The sequence below is a fragment of the Salvia miltiorrhiza genome, unplaced genomic scaffold, assembly GCF_028751815.1.
Source record: "Salvia miltiorrhiza cultivar Shanhuang (shh) unplaced genomic scaffold, IMPLAD_Smil_shh fragScaff_scaffold_19_1, whole genome shotgun sequence".
In the NCBI taxonomy this organism is placed as follows: domain Eukaryota; kingdom Viridiplantae; phylum Streptophyta; class Magnoliopsida; order Lamiales; family Lamiaceae; genus Salvia; species Salvia miltiorrhiza.
The window spans coordinates 507937-520526 of record NW_026651441.1 but is presented as its reverse complement, the minus strand read 5'-3'; the positions used below and the strand labels follow the sequence as shown (position 1 = coordinate 520526).

General features: G+C 35.4%; 1 protein-coding gene and 1 non-coding gene across 2 annotated transcripts; both read right to left on the bottom strand.

Annotated features, from left to right (window-relative positions):
• Positions 1-5086: 5086 nt before the first annotated feature.
• LOC131002779 (probable polygalacturonase At3g15720) lies at positions 5087-7317 on the bottom strand. The gene is made up of 8 exons (XM_057929250.1): positions 7146-7317; positions 6744-7034; positions 6630-6647; positions 6338-6548; positions 6161-6242; positions 5975-6083; positions 5568-5681; positions 5087-5497 (listed from the first exon to the last, which is right to left on the bottom strand). The coding sequence occupies exons 1-8, from the start codon at positions 7269-7271 to the stop codon at positions 5264-5266; spliced, it is 1185 nt and encodes a 394-aa protein (XP_057785233.1). The 5' UTR covers positions 7272-7317; the 3' UTR covers positions 5087-5263.
• Positions 7318-7804: 487 nt separating this feature from the next.
• Positions 7805-7877, bottom strand: TRNAA-AGC (transfer RNA alanine (anticodon AGC)). The gene has a single exon. It is a non-coding gene; the product is annotated as a tRNA-Ala (tRNA).
• Positions 7878-12590: the final 4713 nt, after the last annotated feature.

The window sequence follows — 12590 nt, the reverse complement described above, 5'->3', positions numbered from 1 at the left end:
AAGATGATCAAGGACCACTTATGACTTATGAGTGAAGATTTATATAACACAAATTCTTATGTGCACCGGGGTGTACAGTGTCATTTCGATAACATGATAATGTCATTTAATGTTAGTGTCATTTTAATATAGTGTTAGTGTCATTTCGCGACAGTGTTATTTATATAATATGGTAGTGTGATTTGTAAAATAAAATAATATTAGTGTCATTTCAAAATAGTGTTAGTGTTAATGTTAGTGTCATCCATGCACCCGGGTGCACAGGAGACCACCTCTTTATATAATTGACATTTTCAAATAACTTCTTTACGATTCACTTTATAAGATTTAATGGTGAAGACATTATTGTAAACAACATCCACTTCATGATTATGTAATAACTACAAGGTCTATGTAATTGATTAATTTGTTGAGAATTGATATTGACATATATCCTATTATAATACAAAATTGAAAAGTTAATATATTTAAGTTCAACATATAAGTATATACCATTTTTTCCCTTTTCCTTTATTTACTATATTTGGATCAAACAAGTTTAAGAGGTTTTGTTTAATAAGTACACTTTAAAAATTATGTGACAGAGCGCTGAGATTTGAATATGAATTTTTTGTATTCAAACATTAATCACTTTATCACTAGGCCAATACAAACAAGCGTGAGACATTTTATTGATATACAATTTTAGGGTTCTTGTTTCTTTTCCATTTTATTACCTTTTCCTTTATATTCCATAATATTTTGTATTTTTAGGAAACTTAAAACCTCATAAAAAAAAAAAGTTCAAGAGTTCACCTAGCTAGCTAATGGAACAATATTATTCTTTTGCCACATATTTTTGGTGTTAAATGTTCTCGTTTTAAATACTTAAAATCTCAGCTTGGATTCTTTCAATTCTTTTATTTATAGATTAATAATATTAAATAAAGAAGTTTAAAGACAGTATCACGATGAACTCGAATTCAAAACCTAATACTCCCCATGTCCAATTAAAAGTGACATATATTTTATTTTGGGCCGTCCCATTATAAATGGTCTATTTCCATAAATAAAAAGTTTTAACCCTTAAAATAGTGTAGGCACTATCACTTTTAATCAATTTACATCTTCTTCTTAATTTTCGTACCAAAAAATTTTAATCAACTTATAATGAAACGAAAAAAGTACTCCCTCCGTCCACGAAATGAGTACCCATTTGTGAACGGCACGGGTTTTAAGAAATATATTGAGTATAGTGTGAATAGAATAAAGGTCCCACCTTTTTAGTGTATTAATTAAAGTGTTGCGTGGGGTACACTTGTCAAAAAGGGAAATGAGTACTCATTTCGTGGATGGACGAAAAAGGAAATATAAGTACTCATTTCGTGGACGGAGGGAGTATTTAACTTTAAGCATTAACCAATTCTATTAATCCTTTCAAATTTTGAAGTAATCAATGCTATGGCCTGATAGGAACGGAAGGGAATTAGAATATCCTTCTTGTGGAGAAATAAACGAGGATAGGTTTGGTTGTGTGCATTAGTCAACTCAAAAAAGTCTCCGAATGAATTGAGTGTAACTTACAATTTCTTTTACTACTATTTGATATATTCCCTCTATTCTATAATAAGTTTTATAATTTGTTTCAGGACGAAAATTTAAGCAGATATAATTAAAGACTATAAAAAAATAAAAAATGATGGAGTGCATTTTTATTTTGTGAGATGAATAGAATTAAAGTCAAGATGATTAAAAAGTAAAAAGATAAAAAATTGTGAAACTCACTTTTTTATTTTAGAAAGAGGATACTTACTGCGAGACGACTCAAAATAAAAATAGGACACTTGTTATGGAACGGAGGGAGTACTTGTAAATAGGACACTAGTTCTGCTGAGATAGGGATCCAGCTCTCTCTTCAGGACCTTACGATACTTTGAGTTCTTCGCCGGAAAAATGGATAACACTTTGATTCCTTCATCATAAATAGGTCTGTATGAAGATTCTCAGGCATAGTCGGTGAAAAGAGCAATAATTCCTCTGGAACAAGGCTTCTACAAACAACACATCCAACTTCTTTCTTTGGGATCAGACAACACCTCAGGATCCTTACCAAAAATTGTAAAAAAAAACTCGGAGGGAAGCCTCCGGGTAGCGACTCTGATTCCAAAGTCAGGCGATAACTCAATGAATAGTCGATAGGCTCATGAACAAGTATTTTGCTGATATTATTCTAAGTGAGACAAGAGAAGTGCATGGAAGACATACCTTGATAGTTAGGAATGAGGGCCTACTTCTAGGTAATGGCTCTAAGGATAGAGGTGGTATTTTACCTCATGGGAGCAAGGGTATTTTGGTCATTTCAGCCTATTTGTGTGATTTCTGTTGCACACACATGCACACTCTTTGTTGGAGACGGTTATGCTTGGAAAAAGGTGATGTTGGCATAAAGTTGGGAAAGATCGTATAACATCCTGCACACGTCTTGTAATTGAGATCCCTTGTCTTCTTGGAGGATTACATGAATGTGCGTACTGAGGGATCTCTATACCGTCTAACGAATCATTTTTCTCAAAAGACTTTCAAGAGGTCTTTTATTCTTATGAGTCGACCTAAGGTTCCTCTAAGAGGATGATAAAGGATTTATTTGTCAGGATCCCGGATTCTTAGGGATCCCAAGATCCAGGTTCGTTAGAGATCTATAGTTCGACTATCAGCCTCCCTTTTAAGAGATCTTTGATTGTCCATGTGCGCTCACTTGTGTTCTCTTCAGGCTTCCTTAGTGGGATATTTTATGTGTAGATCTTAAGGTTCCACTAGATTGAAGGCCCATGACGGGGGTTTCATATTCGGGTCTTCGGGCCAAAATACAGTTGACTTGTATAATTGCTTAGGGTCTTTGAGCCAAAATACAATTGACCTAACTGCTTAGCACTCGACATCAATGCTCATCTGAAAAACCTTGCTCTTGTATTTCTTGTTAACCTTCTTTAAATTGACAACCTTAGCGTGATGGTATTCGATTTTCTTGTGGTCCTCATTATTATACTTCAGTAGCCTTGCACACTCATATATTTAACTTTACCTTCAATGCTATCCATTCAAAAAAGTCCGACAATGATTGCATTTACGCAATAAAAAGTTAATTGATGTAGATTGCAGAAGAGCAAAAATTTGGGGAAAAAAATGAAGAATTGAAAATGAAAGAATTTGTATAAGCCATCTGAAAAAATTCGCCCAAATGTCCTAAAATTTGTTGAACTCTATAAATCAATAGGAGGAAGACGTACGGTAAATCTGAAGAATTCAACTTTGAATGTAAGATTGTTTCAACACATAAATATTACTCCCTCTGGCCACAAAAATTATGTGTTTATTACTATTTTTGTCCGTCCACAAAGATTATGTGTTTTTATTTTTTAGAAACCTCGTTTACACTTTAAACTCCATTCACACTCAATATTAATTTACAAAATACCCATCATTTACTTTTACAATTTGGTGGGCCCAATACTACCCTTTAACACTAAAATTACAATTTATCGATGAATTTCGTCCTAATTTCGCTTGAGATGAAATAAATTCAAAAAATTGAATTTATTTTGGCCTAAGATCGCACATGCCCGATTGCTATTTAAGCGCCAAGTTAGATTCAATTTGGGTGAAATTCAAAAATGGAAAAAATTGAATAAAATTCAAAATTGATGATTTTATAGAAAACATTTAAAAATAATGTGCAAAATAAAAGAGAAAGCAATGTTCATATATTTGTATGCATTTTTCAGAGTCGGAGGGTTTTTTAGGACAATAACTTAGGTTGATTTGGAAATTAGGACAATAACTTTCGGACTTGTAAAAATAGGACACTAATTAATAAGCGTTACACCCGCAGGACATTTATGGGTCAATTATTGAATTTTGGGACTTTTTTGCACGGACAAAGTACATGACAACCCGCACGGAGGGGTTGATTATGTGGCAAGCACGTCATTTTTACGGCTCCAGATATGATGTCATGTGCTTGGTTCATGTGGGAAAGTCCGAAAATTCGATAATTGGCCGAGAATTGTCCTGCGGGTGCAACAATTATTAATTAGTGTCCTATTATTACAAGTTCGAAAGTTATTGTCCTAATTTCCAAATCTACCTAAATTACTGTCCTAAAAAACCACCTCTGACTCCATTTTTTCATAATATTACTAATTTAATACTTCCTCCGTCCACGATATCGTTTTCATTTTTGCCATTTTGATTCTTCTATAATATCATTTCCACTTCTATTTATAGCAATATGGTTCACATAACACTTTATTTCCCTCCACACATTAATAGTGAGACCCAAACTCCATTAACATCAATACTCATTTTTTGTCCACAATATGGAAACGATATTGTTAGAGGGAGTATTTTTTTTGGTTGGTTTACGAGAAAGCACTGGCCCCAAAAAAAGGTAAAACTATTTACATATTTTATGTAGGTTTCTACTATATACGTTTATTATTTACACTAGCTCATTCACACGAAATTAAATTAATGCTAGAGTCATAGTAACTCATTCAAAATAACACAGAAATTCAAAATGATATCGTACTATATAGTAATCTTCAACACACATGGTGTGAGGAATGAGTGCAATAAATATTCGTAAAAGATTTGAAGACATGACACCAAATTATAAATCGATGCTCTCAACAAATTCAAATATTTGATTGAGTTTATAAGTATCTTAAAATAATTTATTAATTATTTAAAATTTCAAAAATTGTTAAAATTTATTTGGTAAAATAAGCTTATAACTTATAAGTTGTGTAAATAAATTCCAACAACTTATAAGCTCTTCAAAAAATAAGTTCCGTAATCTTATTTTATTTTTTCTTGATCTTATAACAAACAATCAATTAAGAAATATAATCCTACTGATTATTTGTTATTTCTAATGTAATATATCTTCCAATTTCATGTTAATTTTCTCGATTTTTAATTTCGCTCTATTTAGAATTTTTCTCTCAAACTCAAAATATTATAGTATAACATTATAAACTTTTGAAATATTTTACAACTTACAAGCTATCTAAGCAAGCTTAGCAAAAACACCTCTCAGTTAAAAAAGAAAACACTAGATAAATCTGGATAAACTTCAAGAATTCACAACTTTGTTCTACCTTGAGTCTAAGAATATAAATTCTACCAAATTATAATAAAATAATTTGAACTTTAATTAGATCCAAGAACTAAACGAAAACTAATTAAAAAAAGTGGAAAAAATTGGCAATCCCCAGCTTACAACTTATATCTGCTCCAAACATGAAATTTTAGGAAGCAGATGGCCTTGAGCTCTTCCGTAGACGTTGGCGCAGTCGCAGGTGGCCGCCGTGTCCTTGGCCGTGACAATGTGCAAGTCCGCCACCACGATATCCCTGCACGGCACAGCCTCGCTACACCTCATCACCACCGCTCTTTCCCTCCTCGAACTTCCGACCATCATTCTGTAACTCACGTTGCTGATCTCCACACCAGATTTCTGCACCCAATTAATTAATTAACCACAATTTATTACGAAACAAAGAAACAATTAACTAGTAATTAATTACGCTAGTTGTGCAGTGGCGATGATCGCAGTAGAATTGGTCGATGATGATCGGATTAGTCGTGTCGTGGAACGAAAATCTCTCGAAATGTATGTCTCTAGCATACCCTCTACCTCCCTGCGTACATTTAAAAAACAACAATTTTTCATATGTTATATATTACAACTTCATAGAGAAACTGATATGATTAGCATCATATTTGTTAAAAAACTTACATGTATCACCAAAAGCTAATTTAACATTGAAGAATTGAGCTTTCGATGATACACGAAAGCATTTTAACTCGGACTATTAAATGAACATTGCAAATAAATACAGGCTATATTCATAATATTTGTAAATTTGGACTAAAAATTCTTATGAGATCAAAGTTGGTAACAAAGTTTAACAGAAACCCTTAATTAAATGACCTGCCATGTCTTGATCCTTGCACCGTTGGTGGTACCTAGAAAAACGACGTCGCTCACCCTAACATCTTCGACTTTGTCTTCTGCTCCATTCTTGCCTAAGCTTCCGATGCTGCAAGAAAACAAGATGATAATTAAAAATCACAATGGAATTAAATAAATGTTTAACACAAAAAGGAAGTGACCAACCTTATTCCATGGCCTGGTCCACATACGATGTTGCTAATCCTTACATTCGAGGCCCCATTAACTATTGCAATGCAATCATCCCCTGCATTTCGTTGGACATACCAAATTAAATTAAAATGTGCCAATATTTAGCTAGTGGTATATTAGAGACGAAGAGCGATGATATATAATGAATGCCTGTCCCAATTGTGCAATTATGAATCTGAGCATTTGTAGAGTCTTGAACATGAATTCCATCGGTGTTGGGACTTTTCGCCGGAGCTTCTACGGTGACGTCGGAGACGAAAACCGACTGTATTCCGTTGAGCACGATGTGCATCATAGGGCTGTCCTTAAATCTCAGCCCACCTCCCACGCGGACATTGTCCGCGTTCGAGATCTCCATAACCTAAATATATATATCAAAATCAATACTTTCATTTAATTTATAAAATACTAGTAACATTATTGTGATACAAGAAGGACTCACAGTTGGTCTGTTGAGGTGCTGAAAAAGGAGAGATACAAGGAAAAATTTATTAGAAGACAACAATTCGAACATGGCATTAGATATATTTTAAATTTTATTGACATATTGACATACTTTATTCTGCCACCATTTGTGGCCGCGGCCGTCGATTGTTCCACGGCCGCGCAGCGTTAGGCCGTCGACACGGTGAAAGTAGAGCCATTGGTGACAGAGATTGGCATCGCATTTCCAGGTTGAAGGATGAGCAGGCGCCACCAGATTCCCGTCTATCTGGAGGGTGAGAGAGCGTGATTTGCAAGGGCCGATGAAGCGCAGCGGCTGAACCAAGAATGTGCTGTCTGAAGGAACTTTCATGGTCGGAGACGAAGAAGATGCGCATGTTTCTTCCCATGCTTTTGCAAAAGCCTGCCAATTCATTATCACAACTACTCACTGTGCAAACCTAAATGGAGCTTAATTTATAAATATTGCTAAAAACTTTGCATGTTGAAGAAAATGTTTGAAGATCGATCTTACATTTGTATCATCTGCTAGTCCATTGCCAACTGCTCCATAATCAATAACGTTGAAGACTAGTGTCGAAGCTGTTACGACTGGATAACAAACAAGAAAAAAAGTTAACAAGTTGAATGAGTTTCTCATGTTTACGGTTTACGAGTGGAAGAAAAGCAAGAAAGAATTGGCATACAAATGAATACTATCAGATGTGATATCTTTTCATTTTGATGCAGAATTCTAATTGCTCTACAATTCTTATGTAACTATACCACCTCTAGATAACTGCAAAAGACTTCAAAATAATCTAAACTAGATCGTATCTTAATAAGCATCCTGCTCTCATTTTAATTGGAATTGGTTTTCTATCGATGTTATTATAAAAATAAAAATAAAACTAAAGATCATAGACACGGTTTGATGATATGTGATTTACATAATCTGAACTGCGTTATTTTTTTTTTTTATCATCATTTTTCAAAGAAATTGTATTTCTTGAGGATTAGCAACAACAATTAAAAAAAAAGTGTAACGTTTTTTATCATCATTTTACAAAAATTTAGTATTTCTTGAGGATTAGCAACAACAATTAAAAAAGAAAAGGAAAAAAAAAGTGTGACGGCCCAGAAATGGACCAACAATAAGAAGGGTAAAAAAATGGAAATATACTAAAAATAGAATGGAGATGCGGGGTATCGATCCCCGTACCTCTCGCATGCTAAGCGAGCGCTCTACCATCTGAGCTACATCCCCACTATAAATAATTTATTAATATTTCTTTATTTATAAGTTTTTCATTTAATGGCGCATATTCCTCCAAAAAAGATTTCTTTTTCAAATCTTTTGTTCTCTCATTTTTTTCGTTCCTAAAATTGTTCAATTTTTTGTATACATATCCTAAATTATACACCTTAATTCCTAAAAGCTTGTTTATGTTTTTGCATAATTGCATTGCACCTTCTCTTTATATATTAAGTAGATATCGAAGGGTGTACTTTTAAGCACAATACTTACAATATTGTACTTAGAGCCCATTTATATAAAAACAAATGAGTTTGTGATCCTAAATTGGACTTTGGACGCCTGAGAGAAAGTTGGAAGTATTTTTTTTTCTTCTTGACAATTCTTAGAGCTATTAAATTTATGGATGCATTGCTTAACAATATGTTTTCCTTGGACTCAATATCTAATTTTGGATATGATTGTTGATCATCAATATTTTGGGTATAGTTAATTCTGTATTTAACAACCATGTATACATCAAGTCTCTCTTGAAAGCGATGAACGAACTAATAAATTGTTTAGATCGAGATGAATTTTTAGGATTAAATATTAGCTCTCCAAACAATTTAATTCTAAAGATAGACCCTCTTCAATTAAGTCTTTAAGATCATGTCCAAGATCTTGACCTCACGTTTGGCGCCTCTTCTTCTTTTGGTTTTGGCTCCAAATCAGAGTGGTTTCGTGAAGGGCATATTATTGAGTGATAATGTTCTGCTTGCTCAGGAGATGATTCAAGATTTAGATAAGAGTGTCCCCAATCCAAATGTTGCGCTTAAGCTTGACATGGCTAAGGCGTATGATCGTGTTCAGTGGTCATTTTTTATTCTAATCCTTCAGCGTATGGGGTTTCCTCATATGTGGTTGAGTCTTGTCGAGCGATGTATCAGTTAATGTTGGTTTTTTGTGCTTGTGAATGGGACACCTTCTGGCTTCTTTCAGTCGACTCGTGGGCTCAGACAAGGCGACCCATTCTCTCCTTCTTTGTTCGTTCTGACGGCTGACTATTTATCCAGGATCTTAGATCGACTGATTATTGGACAAAGACACATGATGTATAGGACGGCTTACAGGGGCTTCCCTATTTCACATCTTTCGTATGCTGATAATATTATTATCTTCACGCAAGTGAAGACTGAATCTTTGCAACGATTGGTAGAGTGCCTTGATCACTACTATGTTGTTTCTAGGGAGAATGTGAACAATGGCAAGAGTTGTTTCTAGATTGGGGATCGTCATGAGCAGTGAGAACAGAGTATCCGTGAGATTGGTGGTTTCCAGCGTGGTACCTTACCCTTCACTTACCTTGGTGTTCCGATTTTTCGTGGTTATCGGCATGTCTCTCACTACCTTTGGGTTATCAAGAAGTTGACGGATAGGATCCATGGGTGGTCTCATCAGCATCTCTCTCTATTGGTGGGCGCTTGGCTCTGATTTGGAGTACTCTTACTGCTATCCCTCTTCACATCCTGCAGGTTATGGAGCCTTTGCAGAGTGTCCTCCGGGATTGGGAGCAGCTGATTGCTAGATTTTTTTGGGGTTCTATGGGTGAGCAGTGAAAGATTCACTAGGTGAGCTGGGAATAGATGTGCATGCCTCTAGAGGAGGGAGGTCTTGGGATTCGCCATTTCTCTGAAGTTGGACGCGCCTTCAGCTTTAAGTTGTGGTGGCGCTTTCAGGCTAAGGAGTCTCTTTGGGCTCGTTATATGTAGGCCAAGTATTGTGATGAGCGTTTTCCTCAGCGCTCGCATTATACTGTTCATGCGAGTCCTACTTGGCGTCATATTATGCGTATTTCTGAGTCTGTTCAATGTCATATTTTGTGGTCTATTGGGAATGGTAGGATTAGTTTTTGGGATGACATATGGTTCGGGGATCGCCCCTTGAGCTCATATAGTCACCTCGAAAATGGGCACACCTTTCCCTGTGTTTGTAATTTTTGGCATGAATTTACTTGGGATGAGCTTTGTTTGTATGAGTTATGTATCTTGCATGATATTCTTGTTGATTTGATTGATGCCCTGAGCCGGACGCCGATTGTGATGGGGACGAAGGATGTGATGCGATGGGATTTGACCAGCCACGGTGGGTTCTCTACTTTCTCTGCTTGGGATCTTGTCCGGAGACGGCTGCCCAGACAGACTTTGTTTGCTGACATTTGGAGTGATTGTCTTATTCCCTCTATTTCTATTTTCATGTGGCATTTGCTTTTTGGTCATATTCCTATTGATTCTCGTCTCCAGTCGTGTGGTATTTCTCTTGCCTCTATGTATCTTTATTGTGTTTCTCCCCAGTCTGAGTCGTGTCATCATGTTTTCCTGTGGAGTGAGAATGCTTTGATTGTGTGGGCTCATTTTGACTCTTGGTTTCCTACTGTGCGCACACCTTATCACACGAACATTGATATTGCACATAGACTAGGTCACTGGCGGCGCAATTTCCCTAGGGCGGACAAGCGGCACATTTCATTTTTGGTTCCTTGTTTGGTGATGTGGTTTATTTGGACGGAAATAAATAGTCGTAAGCACCAGGCTACTTCTTTCCATGCTTCTCATGTGATTTGGCAGGTTGTTCGACATCTTTGGCTATTCGTTGCGGCGGGGAAACTCACCGTGTCTCACTAGCGAGGTTGTGCCCCACCAGTTGATTCGATTCACACACAACGAGGTGCAGGTGGATGAGTGGTTCGTGATCATATTGGAGCTCTCATTATTGCCTTTTGTACCCCTTGTGATGCTTCTTCCAGTTTTGATGCTGAGTTAGTTGCCCTGCTTGAGGGTATTAGGTTGGCTATCACATTCTCTACTTATATTTGGGTTGAGATGGATGCGGCGGTGATCGTGTTGCACATGTCTGCTGGGCGTCACAGTCACACTAGTATTCGTCATTCTGTTGCTTGGATCCGACTGCTTACTCATCTTCGGCGAGTCCGTTTCACTCACATCCCCCATGAGGAAAATCGACCTGCTGATTTTATGGCGAGGAGAGGGCATCAGGTTCAGACGTTGACTACTTTTGACTGCTCTTCTACCACTCGACAGTTTCTTGCTCTGGTTAGGATGGATCAACTTGGATATCCTAATTTTAGATTTAGTTTTCATGTTGATAGCTAGTTTACTTTGGTTTGTTTCCTTTCTGATTTCGTTTCTTTGGTCTTATGGATGTAACCATTTTTGGGCTACGCCTCTGTATGTTTTTGTTCGATTTGTTTTCTGTTTCTCCTTGTTGCTTTTGTAGGGCGTTGTCACTTTTGGGCAACGTTTTGAATGTGACACTAATTGATGATTTATATATAGGTTGGGGGTCTGCCTAACCCCTCACCCCCTTGGGTGTTGTTGGAACAAAAAAAACAAGACTTTACACAAAATAATTGTATATAGTGTTGACCAGCGAAACCCCATTTATTTAACAAACTTAATCATTTTTGTTTATCTATTTATTGAAATTTCAATAAATTTCTCAACATTTAGTTATTTATGGTTTGATCTTCACGTCGATTGTTAATTTCTAGCAATTTATAACCACAATTAAATGATGAAATTATAAGCATATAGCAAGCAGATTATTGTAAATAAATAATTATAAAATAATTATTTTTAATTTTTTAATTATCGTCATTAACTTGTTGTAAATAAAATTATAAAAATAAATTTCTTAAACTTTTTTTAAGTCTCATCGTTAGCATGTTAAAAAATTAGTTATATATATATATATATATTTCTATTTTTGGTGAAAAATGAGAATAACGAATAAATCAATACAATTAACGGATAACTGTTTTCAGTTAATATGGTGAAAATCTCACGCTCGCTCTAGGATTCGAACCTAGACAAAAATGCTTATTTATGTGTTACATTGATTTATTCGTAGAAATTATTAACTTATTCGTGTGTATTCACACATATTCTTATGTTAGTATATATAGGTACATCACATTTTTTGGATGGTGATGACGAGGGACTCGAAGGGGCGTGCATTCAAGATGGGCAAGATGTCATAGATGTCTACTTGATTCAATACTTAGTCCACCAGCACATCCCAGGCTACTACTATTTATTTCTCTCTATGAGCTCGTAGCTCTCAGAGTTGCATTGGATGCACATGTAAGCAGAGGAGACAATTTTGATGCCCAATTGACAGAGCAAGCTGGTACCATCAATAATTTGAAGCGTATGATGACGAAACTGATGGCACAAAGAAGTCATAACCCTTGATTTAGTTTGCTTTTGTGTTTGGAGTTTGGATTTGTGTTTTGATTGGAGTTTGAATTTAGAGAATTGTCGTAGTCTATGTTAGTATTGTGATTTGAATTTAGAAACTTCTTGTAGTTTATATTAGTATATATAGTTTGAATTTGAATTTGAATTTATATACATTTTATAATATGTTAATATAGGCAAAATTAAAAAAAATTTAAATTCGATGACAAATTAACGGTCCAAAACAAATTTCAAACTAATGAAAAAATAAAATTAAAGACGGATATTTACCATCGGTAATAAGGTAACCAAAATTTTATACCTCGTTTAGGCTACGAGTTAACGAAGGGCGATTGCCATTGAGAATCCGTCATTAATCTTACCGACGAATTTTGCCGCCGTTAATAAGATTAGTCATGAGTCATGACTATTAGTTTAACAATAATTTTTTTTTTCAGTCGTTAAACTGTTGTAAGCCATTTTTTTT